The sequence below is a fragment of the Bidens hawaiensis genome, unplaced genomic scaffold, assembly GCF_021521415.1.
Source record: "Bidens hawaiensis isolate Kalapana, Puna unplaced genomic scaffold, B.hawaiensis_p1.1 tig00025014_1, whole genome shotgun sequence".
In the NCBI taxonomy this organism is placed as follows: Eukaryota; Viridiplantae; Streptophyta; class Magnoliopsida; order Asterales; family Asteraceae; genus Bidens; species Bidens hawaiensis.
Genome location: NW_027493977.1, coordinates 285,536 through 309,215, shown reverse-complemented (window position 1 = coordinate 309,215; position 23,680 = coordinate 285,536). Strand labels below are relative to the sequence as shown.

Here is a 23,680-nt window from a genome sequence, read left to right as displayed (position 1 = left end):
TATGATTCTTTTATATTTAAAAAATATGACTAGTAATATCAATTCAATGAAATATAGCAATCAAGAATTTACAAACTTTATCTAATACTAAATTCTAATAATCTAATAGATATAGGTGTAGGTAACTTAATTATTAATTTGTTGTCATGATATATAAATTGGTTAACAAAGAAAGTGGTTATGAGAAATAAATTTAGAAGTTGATATGGAAAAGTAGAAAACGTGTAAGTTTGTTTGTGAGATGGTACGTTCGTGAGTGTTGGACTGATATGGTGATGTTTGAGATGACCATGTTCGTGGAGGCTGGAGGTTGTGGACTTCCCTCTCATAGACCGATTAATATTATAAATAAAGAAACATTAATATATTAAAAGAATAAGTGGTCAAATCTGGGTAGCACGGGTACTGTTCACATCCGCCATTTCAAATGGCAGATGTCACTGAAATATAATAAAATACTTAGAATCTGTGGGACATAGGAGGTACGGTTTACTGTTCACATCCGCCATTTCAAATGGCGGATGTCACTGAAATACAATAAAAAATACATAGGTGGGTAATAGGGGTAGTACGAGTTACTGTTCACATCCGCCATTTGAAATGGCGAATGTCAATTAAAAAGTAATGGTGACCGGCGGTCAGCTTCTCAATTGAAATCCGCCATTTGAAATGGCGGAACACTAATAAAATATTCATGATCCGCCATTTCAAATGGCGGATCACATGGTTCTCGCAACATCACCAGACAATAACTGACACCCTCTATGTGTAATCTGACATCCGCCGTTTCAAATGACGGATGTTCTATATTCACTCATCTTTCTTTCTCTCTCCTATAAACCATTTTATGCTGTTTCACTTTCCTATTTTAAAAAAGTTTTCGAGCCCTTACTGAACCCACATCACATGGTAGAATAATTAGTGTAAGTAATATTTTTGTTAATTGAAACAATTAAATGTTGTTTTATCATATTTGATATTTTCCTTATGGCACGTCATATAAGAACAATTTATGATCCACTCATCCACCCATTAGTATTGGCATATTGCTAAGAACATTATATCATGTTAAAATTTAAAACTGAAATTCATAGATCTAATCTAGCCGTCAACACGGACAAAAATAAAAGAACGTGCATAATTTGTACCACTAACTTATAAGTCAATCTTTGTGGAACACGCAGGCATAGTTGACCAATGATCCCCACTTCTTCCCCATGCAAACATAACATTCCAATGTCATCAGCTCCTATAAAATCACATAACACAATTCTGCACTCAATATCATCAGCTACCCAATCCGCCCCACTCCCTTATCTCAACAACGACGACACGTAAAAACGGGGGATTCAGCTTCCCTGAGTGGTTTGTTCACCAAAGTTTCACTGGAAAATGTGGTTCGGCACGATGCCTCGGGTCTAGTATCCATTCAGTTTATAAGTCCAAAGAAAAGGCCAAGGGAACCAATTATCAGTTGAGATCAGTTGGATCTCATGATCGTGAAATGTTTGGTTGTCCGACTGGCACTTCGGCTATCGACGCTTTAGCGTACTTAGCTAGAGATGAAGGTTGTGAAGATGAAGATGAATGTGTGAGTTATTATTGTGTTGGAGAAGCTGGATATGAAGATGATGAATGGTATTAATTTCCTTGCTGGGACAGTAACATCATTAATTCAAGGATTGGCGTGGCGCCTAACCTGGTCGGCAATTCCCCTTTCGAGTTGGAGTTCTGGGTTCGTGAACTCGATGCAAGTAGATGACTAATGCATTTTTTTTCCAGATTAAATACTCTTAGCCAAGAATCCAAGCAACATGGAAAACAACAACGTTAACCATCATGTACGGTTTACAAATGATACTTGTTGGTTAACTATTAGGACAATTTGTTAATCATCTGGTAATTCTATTGTTATGGCTTTACAATAAAATGATTAAATTATAGCTGTTATTTTTATTTTAACTAGCTGGTTCACCCGCCGCGTTGCGACGGGGTTGGGTATAAATTTTTTATTTTCATTTATTTGTGAAGGTTAGTGAAAAATTATTTGTTGGTTGCATATGAAGCAATTTCTATTTTTAATAAAAAGAAAAAGTAAATTGATTAAGTTTATGGACAACAACGTGAATTTGATTAATACTAAATAGAATTATGTGAACATTTATATTTATTAAAATATAGCATGCATCCGGCCAATATAATTGTTGAAAAGGCCTATGGCTTCACACCCAACAACTATTATGTAACATACACCAGTTTAATTCTTTGTTTAAAAATTTACTTACGAGTGTATATATGTAAAAAGTAAAACAAAGTTATTTGAACATTTATAATAATCATACAAAAAACCCATCTAAGAGTTGAAATAATCAAGCACAAAAATTAACCTATCTAAGAGTTGAACCTAAGACCCATAGATTCATACCAAACAACTTTTCCACCACACTAATTGATTAATTTGCCTTAAAATATGTAAAAACAAAAGAGAGAATAGATAGTGGTGTATAAAAGATGAAGCAAGTGTTACAACCCATGATGTACAAAGGCTCCCAAAATTATTATTATATTAATTTGTTTTGTATTGCTTGTTTAATATATCTGAAAATTAATTTGATTGTTTAATATTCATTATTTAATTTTAAGTTTAAAAAGGGTAAGAGCATTCTCATTCCACCCCCTATCTCTAAACCAAAAATTACTATATTTTCTTTCACTATTTCAATTAAATAATACTTTTTATACCTTTTACCATTACATTTTCTCTTTCCATCACTCACAACTACTTTCAAAATATATTAAAAAATTATAGGGGATGAACAGTAGCTTTTCAAATACAGAAAAATCATTACTTTTTTCTATAATATAAAAACTATTCACTCACAACACCCTGAATCACTATCTAAATTATAAAAACACCCCTCACATAAAATAAGGGGTTGGATGAGAATGCTCTAAGGGGTGGGTCGAATTCACCTCTCCCAAGCTTGCTCGGATTGAGCTAGCTCACCACCCTGGTTCGGGCAGTGCTTCCAAGTGAAGGTTGCAAGTTGTGGAACTCGTTCTACTTGAATGATTTAAGAGCAAATTGCTGTGACATATGCTAATTGGTTAGTGTGTGTAGGTGGGGCGGCAATGTAGGGCAACAAGTGGTGACGGGGCGACGAACACCGCCCCCCAGGTGATAAGAGGGGTGACTGGGGGGGGCAATTATTTGTCACTGGTTTGTGTGTGATATATATATATATATATATATATATATATATATATATATATATATATAGGATTTGGTTCATTTCAGAAGTGTTTTTAGTACGAGAAATCATTATAACCAATAATATTTTTTCTTTTAATTTTATCTTTAATTTATGTTGAAGGGTATAGTTGTCATTTCCACAAATGTGTGAATACCCTCATGGGTTATAGGAAGTTTAACATCTTTACACGCGATGAACTCTCCATTTAGTTCTATCCAAGCATCTTCAACTCTTCTAATGAACAACTCATACGTTTCTTGCTCACTAACACCATACTGTTTCATGTAGCATTCAATACCAGAGGCAACATGGTTTCTATCTTTCTCCGCTTGCCATTTTTATGATAATTTTAATATTCACATGGATAACCAAGTTATGTTGCGGTAAAAATTAAAAGTTTCCTTTGTAGTATTGCAAATATCACAGTTTGATGTACCTCGTGAGTGACAATATCATCCATGGTTCTACAAAGTCGACAGCAAGCATAGACGAGAGGAGTATCGCTTAAAGCCCATTCGAACGAGTCATGTGTGATTACGTTACCCATGGCAGCAAAACCTGCTATTAGAGCGCATTTATAGCCAATACTAATATACGAAACTTTCAAGTGCTCCTCCATCGTTGGTATATACCCTTCATTTTTCCACTTCGCTTCTGTCATGTAGCTTTGGATATATTCTATCATCTATAATAGAACCATAATTATAATTGTGATAACAATAAATAAAATAATACTATTGTAGCAAAATGATCTATTATGTTTCATAAGTTTAGGAACAATAAATAAAAGAATACTATACGAAAGAGGTGGTAGTGAAACTGACTATAATTTATACAAGCTCTTTAAGAAAATGTTTAAAAACACTTTACGAATTCAAAAACTTCAGCTAGAATGAGCTAAAAGCTTACCGCCTCTTTGATATAGTTAAGATGAAATGATTTTCCCTCCTTCGACATGGTTTCCTCCATCTCTCCAAAAAGATTCATGAGGATTCGATATATAAGTTTCATGTTTTCAGGAAGCTCATCTGATGGTCTAGATGACCACCTATAAATTACTTGTTACTTAGTTGATAAATTAAAATTATTTGGTTCCAGTTCACAAACTTCACGTTCGTTTATAGCATACCTTTCAATTGCTTCAGTAAATTTCACGAGTTCTTCATATGTCCCGTAGGCATCATAAGTGTCATCAAAAAGTGTTTGAAGCAAAAAAAATCTTGCCAAGAAGACTCTAGATACAGAATAGTGTGGCTTAAAGTACACTGCTAATGCCCAAAAGTAGCACTCGACCGGTCTGTTTCTGGCGTAAGGTAGATTGTTAGAAAGATCGTAATCTTTCCACCGCCTACAATAAATTCACACACATGTAAAGTGATTCTTGCTAATATTTCTGGAAATATGCTATTTAGAAATGAGAGACCGGGGCTTCCAAAATTTTCTATAAACTTCGTACTTCTATGCCGTTCGCTACCTATAAGCTAACTATGCAAGTTCGCTTGGTTGGTGACGGGTAAGTGAACCCAATTGAGTTTATCACCAAACTTTATGGAGTTTTCTTGTCAATTGTCACATGCGAACTTACTTTACCATTTGCTTATAGGGGTAGCGAACAACCTAGAAGTAATACAAGAAGCTCCAAAAAATAAAAATAAAAAAATAAATTCAGATTCTTGGTTAACGTTAATGTATTGAAAGTTGTATTAAGGTAAATCTTATTTTACATGCAAACTTGGCTTAGCTCTTTCTTGTGCAGTGATTGAAGCAGGTTGAACCCTAACTTAGCAAGTTTGAGCAAAGACTCGTTACGAGAAGCTTGTTGTTCGTAGAATGGTATGTAGCGTAATGCCTCTAGTCTCGTTAACCTTTTATGCAAAGGTTGCTTTAGCGCTTCTTGTATCTCAGTAAAAACATAAGAGTTTCTCATAACAGGATCACTTGCCACATCACCAAGACAAGTTCTTGTAAAAGCAAGAGCCTCATCCAAGATGACTTCCCCAGGCACCCTCATAAAAGTTGCCTCATATAACTCAAGTAACAAGGGAAAATCATTTTTTAAACTCTCTTTAAAAGCTCCATCTTTGTCCTTGTATTGATTGAAAACATCTGTTCAATTTGTATAAGAAAACATTAGGTTTTTACCGCATCATTATATTCAAAATGAACTTACAATTATGCACTAACCACATGAAACGGAAAATCCTTGTTGTCGCAGGAGACGAAACCAAAGGGAAGCATGAGCGAATGTCCAGTTATCACCATATGCATCAAATATATGTCGTAATGCTTGGTCAATCTCATATTCAAAATAATATGCAACGCCAAGGCGTTGGATTGAGTCGATTAGTTTTAACATATTTGCATGTTGAATCGGATTATCCATCATTGTCAGTATTTCTCTGCTCACTTCTTCTTTGAAATCTTTGATCATCTGCTCAACTCCATCTTGTTCTTGTTGCTTTATATACATCACATATCAAGATCAATATTACTCCAATGGGTATACACAAATACAAAAACTGTTTGAATCTTCCAAAAAGGACGTTAAATAATTCGTTAAGTAAGTTTGTAAAGAAGTTGACACACAAAAATGTTCATATAATTATATCTTTTTCTATAATTTGCATACCTGGTTGAAGATGAGAAATTGATCTCCCCAAATGTCGGGAGGAAAATTCGCAACGGGTCGGATAACAGCATCTCTTTTTATAGACATAATCAATATCGAGATATATGGATTAATATATGCCGATCAAGTCGCTTGAAGTTCAAATAGAGGTGAAGGGTATAAATAGAGAGGTGAAGATATTCTCATCATGTCAAAAGGTCACATCGTCAACACTCACCTTTATATTTCTTAAAACTAATAAAGCTGATTCTCAGTGGCAATAACAAAGAACTAGTGCAATTTTCCATACAATACGACAAAAATTCGTTATACGTATAATATATAAAATACTAGTTTTATTCCCGCATGTTGCGCGAGTTTTTAGTTTTTTTTTTAACATTTCTTGCTATAAATATCAAATGACCATGAGTTCATGGATTTAAATAAAAATAATACCATACATTAATCAATACTTAACACACAACACACAAAAATCATGAATTGATAATAACGAACAATGAAATCATGAATTGATTAAATCTATCGAATGGAGAGAATCGCTGAGAAACAGATTCACGATTGATGATACAGTGAGGACACCTATCCCATATGTGTCTAACCGTAGAAATCAAATCGACGATGCAATTAGTACTCAATCGCCAGATAAATCTTCACCAATAAAACCTAATTAACAAATATGTAGCATCCTACTTTTTCAAATAGTTAATAAAAGAATTTTATTTATTTCGTTAAGTGGTATTGTGCAATTATGTTAAATAATAATAAGATGAGCTATGGGCTTGGAAAATAAAAGATGGATTAGGGGATGGTTATGGGCCTTAAGGTAGTGGCGAGCCAGAAAAATTTTCTTATGGGTTTGGGATTTTTTGGTTCTTATTTTTTTTTCCGTCGTCAAAGTTTTCGGGCTCGAATGGGTCGGGTCAATTATTGGGTCAGATAAATAAAATGTAATATCACTATCATAACAAAAATATATCGTTAACATTCAACAAAATGAATGTTATGTTAAATAAAAAGATTTGCATATCATAATTGTTCCCTATATGTTTTCATGTTTTGAAAATGATATCTTCAATCGCGACTTTGAGAATGAATTCATTTTTAATATAACAAATACATGAATCATTCATATAATCAGCACACAAATAATTACGCAAATCCGACTTTACATGCTTCATTAAAAAAAACATTTCACAAACGATAGACCAACGAATATTGGTTGTTGGCTATTGTTGAAATCTTGAGGCGAACTGGCGAAGGCAACATGAGGCAATAGTTGCCTGGTCGACAGAAAGAAGCTAATTGGTTGCTGAGACAATAGCCGATATCTTTGTTTATTTATTATTTTTTAATTAGGTATTATGTTAAGAAATGTTAATTGGGCTAGCCTTATTGACCTATTCTATTAGTAATTTTGTGCTTTTTAATAGTCTATATATATTATTATTGATCCATATATGATGTTTGTTAATAATTTTAATAGTTTTTTTAAAAGCTTTCTATATTTTATAAAAAGAATATTCATATTAAAAAAGTATAACTAAACTTTTCACAACCAATGGGCTTGAATATATTTTTTTAAAACAATACCGGGTTCGCTCGCCGAAAAAGAATGAGTTCACTTGTTAATTCGACACTATAGGTTATGCATATAACCAGAAAAATACCAGGTTCGACCGAACCCGGTGGAGATAACATGGCTCCGCCACTGCCTTAAGATTAATGGGCTTATACTATAAAAACCCCTTAAACCTCCCTAAAGCTCTAAAACCTTCATTTCCATCATCCTTGCCTCTATGCACTCTTAAAAACACAAACAAGCACTCCTCCTTCCATTCCGGATTCAAATCCAAGTTAAAAGAGAGTAGGTTTCGAGTCATGCATCATCAAGTAACAAGAATCGTAGACAGATTCAAGTGCTGAATCAGATCCGAAACAAGAAACACGTCTAGATCTGCATCTAGACTCGAACCTGAACCAAAAGAGGTAAGTTTTACTTTAAAGGTCATGCATTTCATGTCAGCTCGCCATACGCTTTAATAGAAAGATGAATCAAACTAAAACAGTACGAAAAACATAAACTTTGTAACAAATGGGTTATCGGACATGAGACGAAACCAACCGGGTACCATTTGGTCCGTGTAAAGGCAAAAGGATGAAATTGTTATGACCAGAACTCGTATGGTGAAACGGGCTCTAATCGCGTTTGTAAGAAGTCGATTCGATTCGTTTTGAAATTCGATTCGATTCGTTTGGTATTCAACTCGATTCGTTTTGGAATTCGATCCGATTCGTTTTGGAATTCGATTTGATTCATTTGGGATTCGATTTGAGTCGTTTGGGATTCGATTCGATTCGTTTGGAATTCGATTTGATTCGTTTAAAAAGTCAAATTTTCTAATGAATTTTTAATAAAAAAATTTGATTCGTTTGGGCTTTGCTCCTTGGACCCTGCTAGGGGCTGCTGCCCCTAGGACCCTGCAACCAGGGGCGCTGCCCCCGGATTCCCGTCCGTTAGGGCTTCGCTAACCAATAAATATGATCTGGTAGGGAGAGGTTAAGTGATGCTTGTAATTATTACGCAGTTAGTCATGCCCAGCTGAAGAAAGGTGTTGTTGTTAACTCCTAGAGAAACAAGATCCATGTGAGTTTCTAGCCCTTTTTCTCCGTTATGTTTTTTGGGACTGTGTGCATGCTCTATGTGATAGGTTATTACAATTACTAAATATAGTAAGCGTATGATATGTGAATGTGTATGTAAGTTGAAAGATATGGTTATGTATGTATGAATATATGGAATGTATATATGGTTGTATGGAAAGAATGGACCAGACTCTAATAATATTTGAGATAGAAGGACCAGACCCTAATAATATTTGAGATGATAGGGACACCCCAGACTCTAATAATATTTGAGATGATAGGGACCAGACCCTAATAATTGTCACACCCCGACTAGCAATCGTAGAAGCGTTAAGCGGGATTGTAACGAATATCTCTGGCACCAACCACATTGTTTATAAAGAAATATTACAAACTGATTTACAATATATTACATCATTCTAACTTCGTTTACAAACTAAGTGATACAAATCAAAAACCAGTTCATTAAACTACTTTACTTCTTACTAGTAAAGTCAAACGCGTAGCACATCAGCATTCTATTCCAATTTTGGTACACCTGAAAAGCATGTTAAAACGGGTCAACTACGAATAGGTGGTGAGTTTCATAAGTTTCAACGAAATCAATTATGCGTAACCACAACAATCATAGTATGTATGCATGCATGCATGCATGCATATTTGTATTTATGTTTGTATGTTTGTGATGTAATTATGCTAAGCTACAGTGAGCCTTGACTGTTTGTTCGTGCTTCGTGGCTCCATTTCCCATGTAATATCTACCACTGTGGCCCCCCTTTCGCCCACAACACGCCCTGAGTAGCTATGTCTAACACTCTGATATTTAGAACTATGCTTATGAGTAAATTCAACGCCAATGTAGGGCACCCGTGATTGGGGCCTTACAGAATATAGGGCAGTTCTATCAATAATTGAGACAACACGAAACCAGTCAGGCTTCCACGTTTGAAGAATTACCTGATTGTAGGAGATGTGACTAGACCAGAGTTGTAACTATCGTTGACGGAGATCCGCATACCTAGCGACGAAGCGCGTTGCGGCGCGAAAAGGAAACTTCAAAAGAATTTTAGTATAATTAGGACACTTATATAAAAGCTTTATACGTATTAAAAATATACAAATTATGCAAATATATTAATAGCAATAGCAAAACTAAAATATTATAAAGGTTTTGTTTGTTTTTGCTTAAAACATCTGCAAGAAGCTTATGTCTGTCGGCGCGCAAACATAAGCTTCTGAAGACTGTTTTTTTTTTTAAAATAAGATCTGCAAACTGCTTTTATGGTCTTAAAAAATAACTATTGTTTAACTTCTTCACACTTCTTAACATCTTATCAACACCCAATGTCCAACACCACCACCGCCCATCGTGTGCCACCACCACCGTCCACCACCACCATCCACCGTCCGCCACCACCACCGTCCATCACCACCACCACCCACCGTCCGCCACCACCACCATCCATCACCATTACCACCCACCGTCCGCCACAACCACCGTCCACTACCACCACCCACCACCACCGTCCACCACCACCACCCACCGTCCGTCACCACCCACCGTCCATCACCACCACCACCCACCATCCACTACCACCACCGTCTACCACCCATCACCACCATCCATCACCACCACCACCCACCCGTCGGCCACAACCATCGTCCACTACCACCACCCACCGTCCGCCGCCACCACCTACCATCCGCCACTATCACCGTCCACCACCAACCACCATCACCGTCCATCACCACCACCAACCACCATCTGCCACCACCACCGTCCATCACCCACCAACAACTATTTTACCAGTCTACAGACGTTAAATAACTTCTATCTACTATAATATGTATGATATGTAACTAATTTTCAGCTTATGCAGACGATACCCGGTTTATAAAACAAACAGTATTATATTTTCAGATTGCAGACCTTCAGACCACATCTTTAGTTGCAGACATAAAATCAGATGAAATCAGATTGCAGATAGTTTTGTCTTCAAAAACAAACAGCACCTAAGTGTTAATGTACCTCACCTTCTTCATCATTATCATTTGAAAGTAAGACCCATGAACATTAAAAGTGGAATCAGATTGACCATTAACCCCGCACAAAGCATGCATACATAAGTGCTTAGTAAAGTAGCATAATATTATAACATTTTAATTTGCTAAAATTAGTGACTGTCTTAGAATACTTTTGAAATATGAAACAGTAATTAACAGACGCATTATTGGAATAAGAATGCTCATCGATTTATAAAATTGGTTAATGTTCTCTGTTGTGAATTCTTAAATCTTCCTTCCTCCACTTATTTCACAACTGATGTCATTTTAGCATCATGACTATGTCCAAATAAACTAAAAGATCAAATTATTACAATACTAACTTGGACATTTTGGCAAACATGTTGTATACTTTCGGAGCTTCTTTTGTCAATCAAATATGAAAAACAATCCTTACTTAGGTTAGCAGAGGCATTGATAGAGCAGCATCCGACGATGTTGTATGTATGGCACAGTCAACTTTGTCCCCTCTACAAAACACAACTTTATTAATCTATAATTTATAAAAATCTTAACAAATGGACCAATTAAATCATTGTAAATATTCAATTGAAGCAAAGGATTACTTGAAAAATACACAATACATGTGGATTGATTGAAGCTCAATAGCAATTCAAATCCATGTAAACCATTAACCCATACTGAAACAAAGAAATTGCTATAAATCCTCATTTTGAAGGTTAATATTGACATAAAAATGCACACTGTTTTAGCCCTAATTATGTAGAAAAAAAAACCAAATCACATGAAACTGAACTTGAAAATAAATGATATTCAGCATCGAAAATAAGAAATCGACCCGACAAAAGAAGAAATCAAACAACTTTTATAAAATTTACTTTTGTAGAGCCCTTTTCAGCGCGGGTGAAAAAATTGACTCTTTTGACAACTTTAAAATTTTATTTAGCTTTTGATGTTCAGACAGTCAATTCAAAGAGCTTTCCAAGCATATAAAATATGTATCAAATGGATTTTTATATGATTTTATACGATTTTTTTGAAGAACGGGACATAAGCATAAATAAATTCAATCAACATGCCGTGTATACTGATTTTCCATTTTAATCTACTGTTTTAACTCACTTTAAGTCAGAATTAGCTTTCCATACTCATTGATGAAACATAGTATATTAAAATGGATTTTCAAGCGTGTATAATACACCTACATCAGATTTTTATATGATTTTAAACAACAGCAGCAACATGATTTCATTTCCTGACAATTTATACATTTTTCTTTTCATTGATGCATTTTCACAAACACCTTATTATGTGAATATATTTGGGTTCACAAAATATACTATGTATTTGGTCATTTCAAACCAAAATTTCATTGAATTGAATAATAAAGAAAAACAACTAACTCATATCATAGGGTTTTATTTACTTAAAAGATCATCATTCAAAAAAATCCCTAAATTTAACTCATGAAACCTGAATGCAGTTGCTATTGGAAACTTGAAGTCAACATCAAATTCTGACACTAAGAATGGCTATTAAATAACAAAATCAAAACATATAGAATAATAAACGACTTAAAAGTAGCATGTGAAGCGGTAATCCTAGGATGAGATTGGCACAGAGAGATGAACGAGAAGATAGTGATTCAGTCAGATTTCGAAGCCACCGTATCAATGAGTTACGTGGTGACATATAAGGGTTAGATAACTAGGCCCGAGATTAAATCGATTGAAATAGCAATAGAGGAGCAGTCGATTCCTTTCTTAGGGTTTAGAAAAGGGTATGATTGATTTGGTTAAGGGAATACTAATTTGGTTAGGTTTTTAGGATTGAAGGAAGAAGATGAAAAGGTTATGACAAGTTGATGCAAATTCCGTTAACTTTTAGTGTTAATGAAAGTAAAAGTTAATATCTTACATTGTTACAAAATTAAAACCTTAATACCTATATATGTGGCTCTGAAACCTTAAGACCCAATCTTATTACTTTAAAAAACTTCAAGGATTAACTGCATAATTGGTCTTCCATCCTTTATAAACTCGTCGTCTAAGATCATTTTTGAAATTCAAAAACGCGTATTTGGCAGCTAGTTTTGCCTCAAACTCTTCTTTCACGTCCAGTTTGGCTACAAACTCGTCTTTAAGGACCTATATGGGCTTTTGCTTGTTTTTTATATATTATGTAATCATAATTAAATTTTCTCATATTTGGGTTTTCTTTTATAACTTTTAGTGTATAAAATTCCGAATTACCGTTGACACGTGGTTATTTTTATCTACTTGTTGACATAAAATCTACTTAAAACCGAGCCGGGTCAAATTTTATTAAACATTTCAATATAAATTTGACATGTCTCGGTTTTAAACAAAATTTATGTCGTCCCGTAGATAAAATTAAGCACGTCTAAATGGTATATTCGGAATTTCGTAAAACTCTACATTTTAAAAGTTATAAAGGTAAAAATTATTATACGTAATACGTAAATTCAATTATTTCATATAATAATATTTTATTTATTACTTTTTTAATAGCTTTTGATATATTTAATTATTTATGCACTATTAATTTTAAGTTGCAAACCAAATATTGATGTTTGATTTATTTTAAAAATAAAGCATTCATACCGATATTATTATATTGTGTTTTGTGTGTATAAAAATAAGAGTTACAAAAAAAATGTTGTCACGGATTTAAATTTAAATTTAAAAGCACTATGGTTTGTTTGTGAAAGAAAATATATAAAAAATATTATCTTCTAAAATAAAAAGAGAATGTTCAACACGGGTTAGTGAATTAAAGAACCGTTTACAATACAGGCTAAAATTATAGAAAAATACATATATTAAAAACTTTTAATTTTGTAAAAAATATTATATTTTTTGAATGAAATTTGATTATGATTATTTCATAATAACTTTCAAATAACGAATAAACACCTTGACGGTCCTTTCTCATGTAGCAATTGACTAAATAACATTGTGTAAACTCATAATTGGTTTAATAACTTAATTGATATAATTAGAAACCGTTAATAATATAATTCTAAAAAAAGTCATAATTGGTTTAATTGAAGTAATTAATAAATAATAAATCATAATATACGCATTAACTGTTATATCGTTTAACATAAAAAGTTATGAATTTGAAATTAAAAAAATTAATTAATTAGATGGCAATTGTAAACATGAAAATTAGAGTAGTTGGCATTATGTGAAGGGTTAAGTTAAATGCAAGGTGAAAAATATTATTTGCTTTAATATAGTAGTTAGATAGTTGCATTAGGTTAAATAATTAAATAATTTAATAATCATTCATCTTATAATATCATATACCAAAACAAAAGGTATAAATTTAAACAGTTGATCGATATTATCGATTCTTTGTATTTTTGGGTATATTTAGAATATTGGCAATCTTATGAAGAATAGAAGAACAAAATAGATAATGACACCAGTACCTTGATGTTCTAAATGTGGTTTATTAAAACCTAACCTAATCTAGACACTCTAGTTTTAAATTTATAAACATAGACTCTTCTAATGCTAGACCACTAGACAGACAAGTGTACCTATCAACTGTAGTAAAGCCTAATGAAGTCCGTATATCGAACCCACGAGACACTAGCGACACCTAAACTAGACTCTGACTAATAACTTAAGGAAATCGATTTAATTGATTTTTGTTTATTTAATTATTAAATATTTAAACTAAAGTATACTTAAACCAATACTGACACGAAAACTAGACACGAACAAATTGAGTTGGAACTCAAATAGGAAAAACAACTTCCTAGGCAAGGAATCCTACTAGTCAACTTATAAAATCTTGGAATTGGATTTATAATTGATAACCGGATCCTTAAGTGTGAAGCTTAGATATCTCACCAACAATACCTAAGAACCCTAAATATCATGTAACGGTTTAATGGTTTGGATCACCTCCCGGTCTTACTTTACCTAACCATGCTAAGGCACCCAAAGATTAAATTACCTCCTGGTCTCTCTAATCACAAAACACCTTAAGATCTAAAGAGGTATTCTTATTGAATTCGGTTATGACTCGGATTTGTAAGAATCTAGGGTAACTCACTTCCGTGCAATCGCTACCTAAACCCATAAAAAACCAAAACAAACGACACTTAATTACCTCTCAGTCTTAAAGTAGCAGAATACTAGGCATCTCAAAACTCTCAATTACCGTTCCTATGAAATATGTTAACAATAAGCCATAAACTAGTTACAAAAACACATTAAGCAACCTAATATGCATCCAAACATGAAAAATATTCACAAGGACGCATAAGGAATGGCAAACTGATCATAAATTAATACAAAATACGTATAAGCAACATAACCAATGAACAATAAAAACTTTACCAAAACAAAACCAATCAATAAACAATCCAAAACCGAAAAAACGAGTCTACAAGGTATTCATCCAAACCCAAGTAGTCCAACAAGTATAGCTACTCATAATTATTAAAGAAACAAAGATAAAATAATAATAAATATTATAATTCATAAAAATAATTGAGTAACTTGCCAAGTATTTTGATTTCTTCTTTAATCGAATATGATGATAATGGTGATTCTTTTGGAGTCCAGCATTCGTCGGGCGGCCCCCCTTTGACTTCCCCCTTTTCTTATGCTCTAACCCCCTAAATAATAATAATAATGATGTTGCTCCCTTTTAATAGTACTCGCCGTCCTCTAATAATAAACTGCCGACTCCAATAATGTATCTTTGAAGTTGGCTCCACCAAAGCCCTCGTTTACTTTTCTGTGTGTTTTTGTTTTATGGGGGGGCATGATCCAATTGCAAACATGTGTGCTATGCTGCTTTAATTACATTACTGCGAGAAAATGAAATTCGTCAAACTGTTAGTTTAATTATTTATGAAATTCGTCAAACTGTTGTTTAATTATTTATACACGGAAACTTGATTTTTTTTGTTACTTTCTTTTTTATGGATTTCAAAGTTTAATAAAAGTACTTCATTTTAACTCATTGTCTCTTGAAACTTTTAAACTTTAAATATGAACCGAGACGGAATATAATTTAATAAAAACTAACCCAAAGCTACCCAAAAGTTTAGGGAAACGTTATAATATTTATATATAATTTAGCTCATATCAAATATCACCAAACTTAAACCTTTCTCGTCCTTGAAAAAGTACTTTTGCAATGGAATCGTAATAACATATAGGTTAATTTTAAGCACAGATCAACGTAACAACCGCGATTATCGATATTGTTGTCCACTTAAACCCAACCATCAGCTTATTAAGCCCCCAATCATATTTAATAATTAAGTTCGGGTTATATCAATAAACCTATGGGTCTCATATCTAAAGAGTTACAGATCCACTTGCCCATCTCAAACATAACCAAGATAAATTAAACAGTGTTGAAGCAAACTGGTTCAATTTATCACCGTAAACTAATAACCCTTTAATGGTAAGATGAATTTACACTTAATTGGAGTTTAAATGGATGAAAGGTCAAGTGACGTCATACAAGCAATGCCTAACCTAAAACCATATTATCGGATTTCGGCCTAGCATTGTGTAACACCCCGGCTAAAGCAAAAACATCTGAGTGTGACGTACATATTGTTCAAAACACATGTGACACTATTACGTGACAATATTATCATTAATTCATTAAGACTTCAAATACACAAGTTTAAACAAGAAATACAAGGAAACTATATACAACAAAGCAATTTGTCCGTTTGTTTGAATAACTTAAGTCTAGTGTCTTTTCCAAGTATCATAATCTAATGTTTGTACCTGTAGCATGTATATAAAATAAAAGGTCAACTAACAAGTAGTTAGTGAGAATCACACAGTTTGATATGTAAACATAAAAACCGTACAATTCTATGAACAAGTGTAACAACGCAAGTAAGGTCATTTTCAATTGGTAACAACCAATGTACTCGGGTAATCACACAAGGCACGCAAGGTCCTTTCCAGTTGAGGCCGATCAACGTACTCGGATAGCACAACGCACATAAAGTCAATTCCAGTTGAGGACAACCAACGTACTCAGATAATAGCACAACGCAAGTAAGCAAATAAACACACAAGTCCATAATGCGAATAGTAGTTTGAATAAAGCATACTAAGTAAAACATTTGAATACGATATACATGCTACCCCCAAAATGTAAAAACATTAAAAAAAGGGGGAGTGTGAGAAACTCACCTCGAAATTGAAGATCAACTTGAAATAAAAAGCGAAAGCGCGTTAACGAAATCAAAGCAACCGAACTTCACGAACTATAATTGAAAACAAAACAAAAATCTAACTAACGGGATTGTATAGTTAATTTAATAACTTAGTTAAAAGGGATATAGATATATTTCATGGATTTTATGATATTATAATATTATATTTAAACTTTAACAGATTTTAACGGTTTATATTAATATTATGACTAATATGGTAGTTACGGATTTTAAATAGGAACTTTATCTCGAACAATTCCAACTATGACAGTGAATTAAAGTTAACGAGATATAAATGAATTATATTTAACGGACTAAATCTAACGGATTAATGTTTACGAATTAAAGCTTATTGAATTAACGGAATTATCTTATTTTAAATGGTTTAACGAATTACAAGCTAACGAAACTAATAATTAAAGTTAATGAACATTTAAATATTATTTTTATTAATAATTTATTATTAATAAAATAATTTTTTTTATTATGTTTACGAAGCACCGGTTTCAATGATATAAGATTTTATCCCGAAAATAATTATTTTAGCGTGTTATAAAGTTATCGAAAAGGGTAATAATAAAATATTATAACATTAACGACTGTCGGGAAACGAGAATGAAAGTTGGTTTTAATACGAATTACAAGTTAACGAAACTAATAATTAAAGTTAATAAACTGTATCATTTAAATATTATTTCGATTAATAATTTATTATTAATAAAAGAATTTTTTTGTTATATTTACGAAGCACCGGTTTCAATGATATAATATTTTATCCTGAAAATAATTATTTTAGCGTGTTATAAAGTTATCGAAAAGGGTAATAATAAAATATTATAACACTAACGATTGTCGGGAAACGAGAATTAAAGTTGGTTTTAATGAGTAATGATAATTTTATATCTTTAAAAAAATTTATTTGATTTTCAATAAATTAATCTGATTAAAATTTAATAAAAGAAAATGATAATATGTATATATATATATAATCTATCCTAATCCGGGTTCGAACTCGGGTCTCCCAGATTATACAATAACATACTAACCAATTGAACCAGCTTGTAAATTGATTTAATAATAGAAACAGTTTAATATATATTAACACCAAGTTCATCATCTTCACTACATAAACCCTAGGTTTCAATTCCCTTAATCCGTTCTATGTTCATCCATTTCAAGTTAGGGATTTTGCTAATTGAAGAAAAACGTATTAAAACCATATAATAATTACCTGAAAAAGCTACGGATTGAAGATGGGCGACAGTGGCCGGTGTAATGAACTTGGTCGGATTAATTACACAATATAGAGCATATATTAGTGAGTTTTGATGTTAGAGACGGGTTTAGAAGAAAGTGAAGGTCATATTTAAACTAACAATTGAAACGAACATTCGTTAATTCGCGTTAATTAGTTAGGCCAATTTTCCGCTGAGTATTACGGGATTATTTCGTTGATTATAGGTTGTTATAATGTAATGTTATTGAATATTTATGTTCGTCGTTGAATTCTACAGCTGCTACAAGAATTAATTTGATCAGTTAGCAAGTTTTACGGGTTTATTTGGGGTCGCCGGAAGTTTCACGGGTTTTCCGGCGGTACATGGATTAAAACGCGAAATTTAGGCTATTAACACGCGTTATATACGAGGAATACGGATTTTTGGTTAATGTCTAATGCCGCTACATAAATTAATTGAGTTGAAAAGAACGTTTATGGTGTTAATTACAGTCGCCAGACTTCGGATTCCAGCTGTCGGAACACGCGCCGGAAAAGCGGGGTTGACGGGGGGCTGGGCTAGGAAGAAAGTTATTAATTTAATTAATTTGAATATAAGTTACATAAATGGTCCCTCTACGTTTCAAGTTATATTAAAACATATATTAAACTGTATTTACATAAAGAACCCTGAACTTTGAAAGGTTGTAATGAACGAAAAGAAAGTTAATATATTCGGATATTATATTATACTCGTAAAGTTTGCGAATTCGATTAATTTAATAAAACTTTGAACAAAAGTATTAATCCCGAAATTACGTTTATCGAATAAAATGAAAAGAAAACGAACGAACGATGAATGTAAACCATTATATTAACGATGCACGTTAAACACGAATGAAATGACAAAATGGCTTGTTTTTAACGAATACAAATACGAATTCAAATAACATTTAACAAAGGTCAAACAAATACACGAAACGAACTTGAGGAATATATATATATATAAACAAAGTCAAAAATTTCAAAATTGGTCGGGTTTTCGGGTTTGAAAAGTAACAAATGTTACACATTGTTTCACCTGAGCTGTTACCCAGCATATGACGGTCCCAGACCTCTACCCCTAGTATTTCCTAAAATTATTTATTAAATAAAAACCTCGAACCCCAGATAGCGTATCCTAAACCTCAGGTTTGCATGTATCCCAAACCCGAACACAAACATGCTAATACCAGATATACACGATCACTTCTTGGCCTACCCGTCCAAGGCGTCCAAGTTTCACCTTAAAAAAAGAACCAAAAAAAAAAATACTTCACGGAATTTGTAAACTTTGGTGCATGTAAAGAGCTAGGAATGATTCAATCCAAGGAGATCTACCCAAGTAGTTTGGTGACATCTAATCATTGTCCTTCCTATGGTCAAAGAACACGGCTAAACAAAGTGGCTTCAACCGGCTAAATTGATTTAATTTTATTATGAGCAATAATATTATATGATGTAATTGAACGAAGATATACTTAGCATGACTAGATCGCATCTTGCTAATGCTAATACTTCCTGTTCTTTAATAGCAAGTCACCGATCTGAAAAAAAGATATTGGTTAGTAACTTAGTTATGAACATTGAAGTCTCATCAATCTCAACCATATTGACACAAAAATAATATTAAAATTAAAAAAATAATAATAATAATAAAGGAGTGTACATCGTACGGAGCACAAACTACTAGTCAATCCTTGTTGAACACGCACAGTTGACCAACGAAATAACCTTCTTCCCCAAGCAAACAAATTACTTACAATCCAACCATCTTCTCCTTCATCAATAAAATCTTAACACAGTTCTACACTCCAAGATCATCAGCTCACAAACACCATCTCAATGAAGAGAGAGGGTCGTCAACACGGTGTCGTTCGGAGCTACCCAATCCTCCCCACTCCCTTGTCTCGTCAACGCCGATACGTAAAAACTGTGGACTCATCCTCAGTCGCTGGTTTATTCACCAAAGTTTCAACCAAGCCCACAAACCACTCCAAATTCACTGGAAAATGCGGTACGGCACGATGCCTCGGGTGTCATGTCCATCCGGTTTGTAAGTCCAAAGACAAGGCCAAGGGAACCATGAAGCTGAGATCGGTTGAATCTCATGATCGTGAAATGATTGGTTGTTGTCCAACTGGTACTTCGGCTATTAAAGCGTTAGCTTATTTAGCTAGCGATGGAGGTTATGATGATGATTATGATTATGATTATGGTGATGATAACGTTGAAATTGGAATTGCAAGAGAAGAACAGATCGGGATTGAAGATGATGGATGGTATTTGGTTTGACATTTTATTTCAGTGATTTGATCAGATTGGATCGTCAATTGTATAATTATTGTTATTATTCCTTTACTGGTTTCTAACCCTCTACAGTAATGGAGTCATGTAACGGTTAAAAAAATAACTATGCTTTTTTTCTTTTATGTATTTGTATTTTACTATTTTATTTTATGAAATAAATAGTTGGTCTCTCGGGTGTTTTTATCGAGAGTTTGACTTTGATTTACATTTTATGTATGTTGGTTACATTATTTTCGTTTAAGGTTAATCACTTTATCAATACATATAAAACAACGATTTACATTAGAGTAATTGAAACGCTGAAGAACTTATTTACAAATGCCCGAGAGGGTGCCAGATATAAGCGAGCCAAGCTAACTATATCAAGAACCACGAGTTTGAAGTTTTATGTTTAGATCTTAAATTTGACTCATATATAATTTTACAAGCTCGAGCTTAGAACTTTAAGTCTTGGCATTCTCTGTTAAACTAAACAAATTCTCAAAGTCAACATATAAGGAAGAACAAAATGCAAAATTGAATTTATAATAAAGTCCTTAAAACTAGTCCGTAGAGGTAGAGGTGCATATCAAAACTGGATATCGATCCAGAAACCAAACCGGCCCTATTCGATATGATCTTCCGGTTCAAAATCGTTAAAACCAGCTAAAAATGAATCAAACTGGATTATTTTCTTTTAAACGCAGTTTCTACTCTAAACCGGTTTGGCTTATCTAGTTTAGACCGATCCAAACCAGTTAGCTCTAAAATCCGGCTTCGTGGAACCTTATGTAGAGTAGAGACTACAGACTAGAGGTGTACAAAAAAACCGGTTTGGGACCGGTTTTAGGCAAACCGAACCGAGCCGGTTTGGGTTTAAAACCGGTTTCACCCAAACCAGTTCCTAACCCGACCCAAACCGTCAGTTTCAGGACCGGTTCCCCTTATGATCTACCAAACCGGTTTTAAAACCGAAACGGTTTGAGAAAAACCTGTTTAAACCGGCTAAAACCAGTTTATAAACCGAACCGAACCGACGTGACCAGGTCGGCCTATCTTGTGTCTAAACCGGTTTATAAACCGAACGGTTTGAGTCAAACCGGTTTTGACCAGCCATTGACCAAACCGGTTTGGTTTATAAACCGGTTTGGTTTGGGTTTAAAACCGGTTTTGTACACCTCTACTACAGACTACTACTCTACTATATTTGGTGGCTAAAATCAGGTAAAGTGAAAGCCCAAATTTAAGTGGAGGCCTTCTAATGAATTGGACTCTTACCCGTGAGAAACAAATTGTGACCCAAAGGATTAATTCTGAAACGGATGTCTTTTGATGTATTTTATTGTATTAATCAGACATTAAAACATATGTATAAGTGTCGGCAATTTTTGAGGATACAAATTTGGGAGGAAGGCTTAGCTTTCAAAGTTGATTAAAAACTTAAATAACTAAATAGTTAACAAGTGAAGTTTTTTAGTAAAACCTATCAAATTTAAAAATTGCAAAAATTCCAACGTTAAGCTTGACAATAGTGTTCGTGGACCAACCATCAAACTTCTATTGCTCTCAACTTTTTACTAGTAATGATTTATCAAAAAGTGAAATAAAAAAGATAAATAAAAAGGATGGTGATAGCCTGGTAACGTTTTGTCACTTTTGTGTATGGTTGTTACTAAACATACCCCCACCCTCTCATACGAATTTTCCCTTAACATTATCTATATGCATATACTAGATCCTCCAACACTCTTTTCGCTAAATAGTCTCCAATAAATATATTAAATTAGTAACTATTCTGTTACTATTAATTTATTGTATTATTATAATTGTAAATTAATAATTTTTGTATTTTTAATAGTATCAATATATGTATGAGTCTCTCTCTCTCATATATATATATATATATATATATATATGATTTTATAAATATAATTATGCATTGATATTGATAATAATAAATATTATTATTATGATTAAGGATAATAAACAAAAAAAAAGAGAAAAAGAACTTTATAGTTTTTTGATTTTATATTTTTTTTAGTAGAGTATAAAATGAAGAAAAAAATTTATTAGAGGGAAACAATATGTCAAATAAAATTATTATAGAAACTGAAAGTTTAGAGAAAGAATATAACAGGTAATAGATTAGGGTGCGTTTAATCTTAACATTAAATTAATATACATCTTTTTAGATGTTTTGAGTTTCCTTGTGATGAATATTCTTTTATCTATTACATATTGAGTGATCAATGACGAGACAATAAAAAACGAAACTAAGAGCATTCTCAATGGATTCTTTAAATTATGTGAGAGGATTCTTCATTTATTAGAGATGGTTAAAAGTGATTGTGAGATGAGTAGATAGAAAATGTTACTGTTTATGGTTAAAATTAGAGAAACAATTGTTCATCTCTATAATTTTTTAATGTTCTTGAAGTGATCGTGAGTAAATGAGAGAGAAAATGTAATGATAAAAGTATAAAAATATTATTTAATTGAAAATGAGGGAGAAAAAATTGTGTTTTTAGTGTAATTATTGTGACATTCGTCAGTTTTTCGATTCGTTTTCGTATTTGTAAACCCGACCCGTTGGGTCGTTTCAATGTACTAAATATTTTAATAAAGTGATTCGTGACATTTAATATTCATTATTCGATGTTCGTTGTCATTCAAGTATTTATAAATTCCCGAGCCTTAAAGTAATCAAGCCGTACGGGTTAAACACATAAAACCGAAAACTCATCATCATCGTACTCAGTATATCCCACCAATAGCAAAGCTATGGTAGGGTCTGAGGAGGGTAAGATGTAGACAGCCTTACCTCTACCCCGTAGGAATAGAGAGGCTGCTTCCGGTGAGACCCCCAGCTCGATGGTAGTTTTGCATCAAGCCTTGGACATAAGGCACATAACACTCAACCATTGGGATACCGGCCGATTGGTGCATGTACCCTTGTCTTTCGGCTATCAACGCTACCACATGATGCCTGATTAACCTTCCGCCACTTTTAACATTATTTTCACGAGATTAGTAAAATAACGTCAAAATTAGTGCAATTTCACTTTAGCCCACCTGAGGGTTCACACATATACACATTATATGCGCGCACCCAAGTAGGGCATAGTAAAACCGAAAACTATTTAATTTAATTATAAAGTTTAGGGTTAAAAAATGTAAACTTGAAAATTTTATTTAACTTAAAAGATATTTATATTATCATTTAAAGGTTCTTTAAACTTCAGTAGCTAATAGTGTAACATTTTTAATTCAATTTATATTAAAATAAAACCCTACCCGCCTACCCCCCACCCCCGTTTTTCCGGCCACCCTTCGGCCGCTGGAAGCGGCGCCGG

At 33.3% G+C, this 23,680-nt stretch overlaps 1 protein-coding gene across 1 annotated transcript; it reads right to left on the bottom strand.

The window, feature by feature from the left end:
- Positions 1–3,358: 3,358 nt before the first annotated feature.
- Positions 3,359–6,082, bottom strand: LOC143570641 (epi-cedrol synthase-like). The gene is made up of 7 exons (XM_077056242.1): positions 5,884–6,082; positions 5,439–5,712; positions 4,979–5,360; positions 4,384–4,602; positions 4,164–4,302; positions 3,691–3,939; positions 3,359–3,529 (listed from the first exon to the last, which is right to left on the bottom strand). The coding sequence occupies exons 1-7, from the start codon at positions 5,968–5,970 to the stop codon at positions 3,359–3,361; spliced, it is 1,521 nt and encodes a 506-aa protein (XP_076912357.1). The 5' UTR covers positions 5,971–6,082.
- Between the last annotated feature and the right edge of the window lie 17,598 nt (positions 6,083–23,680).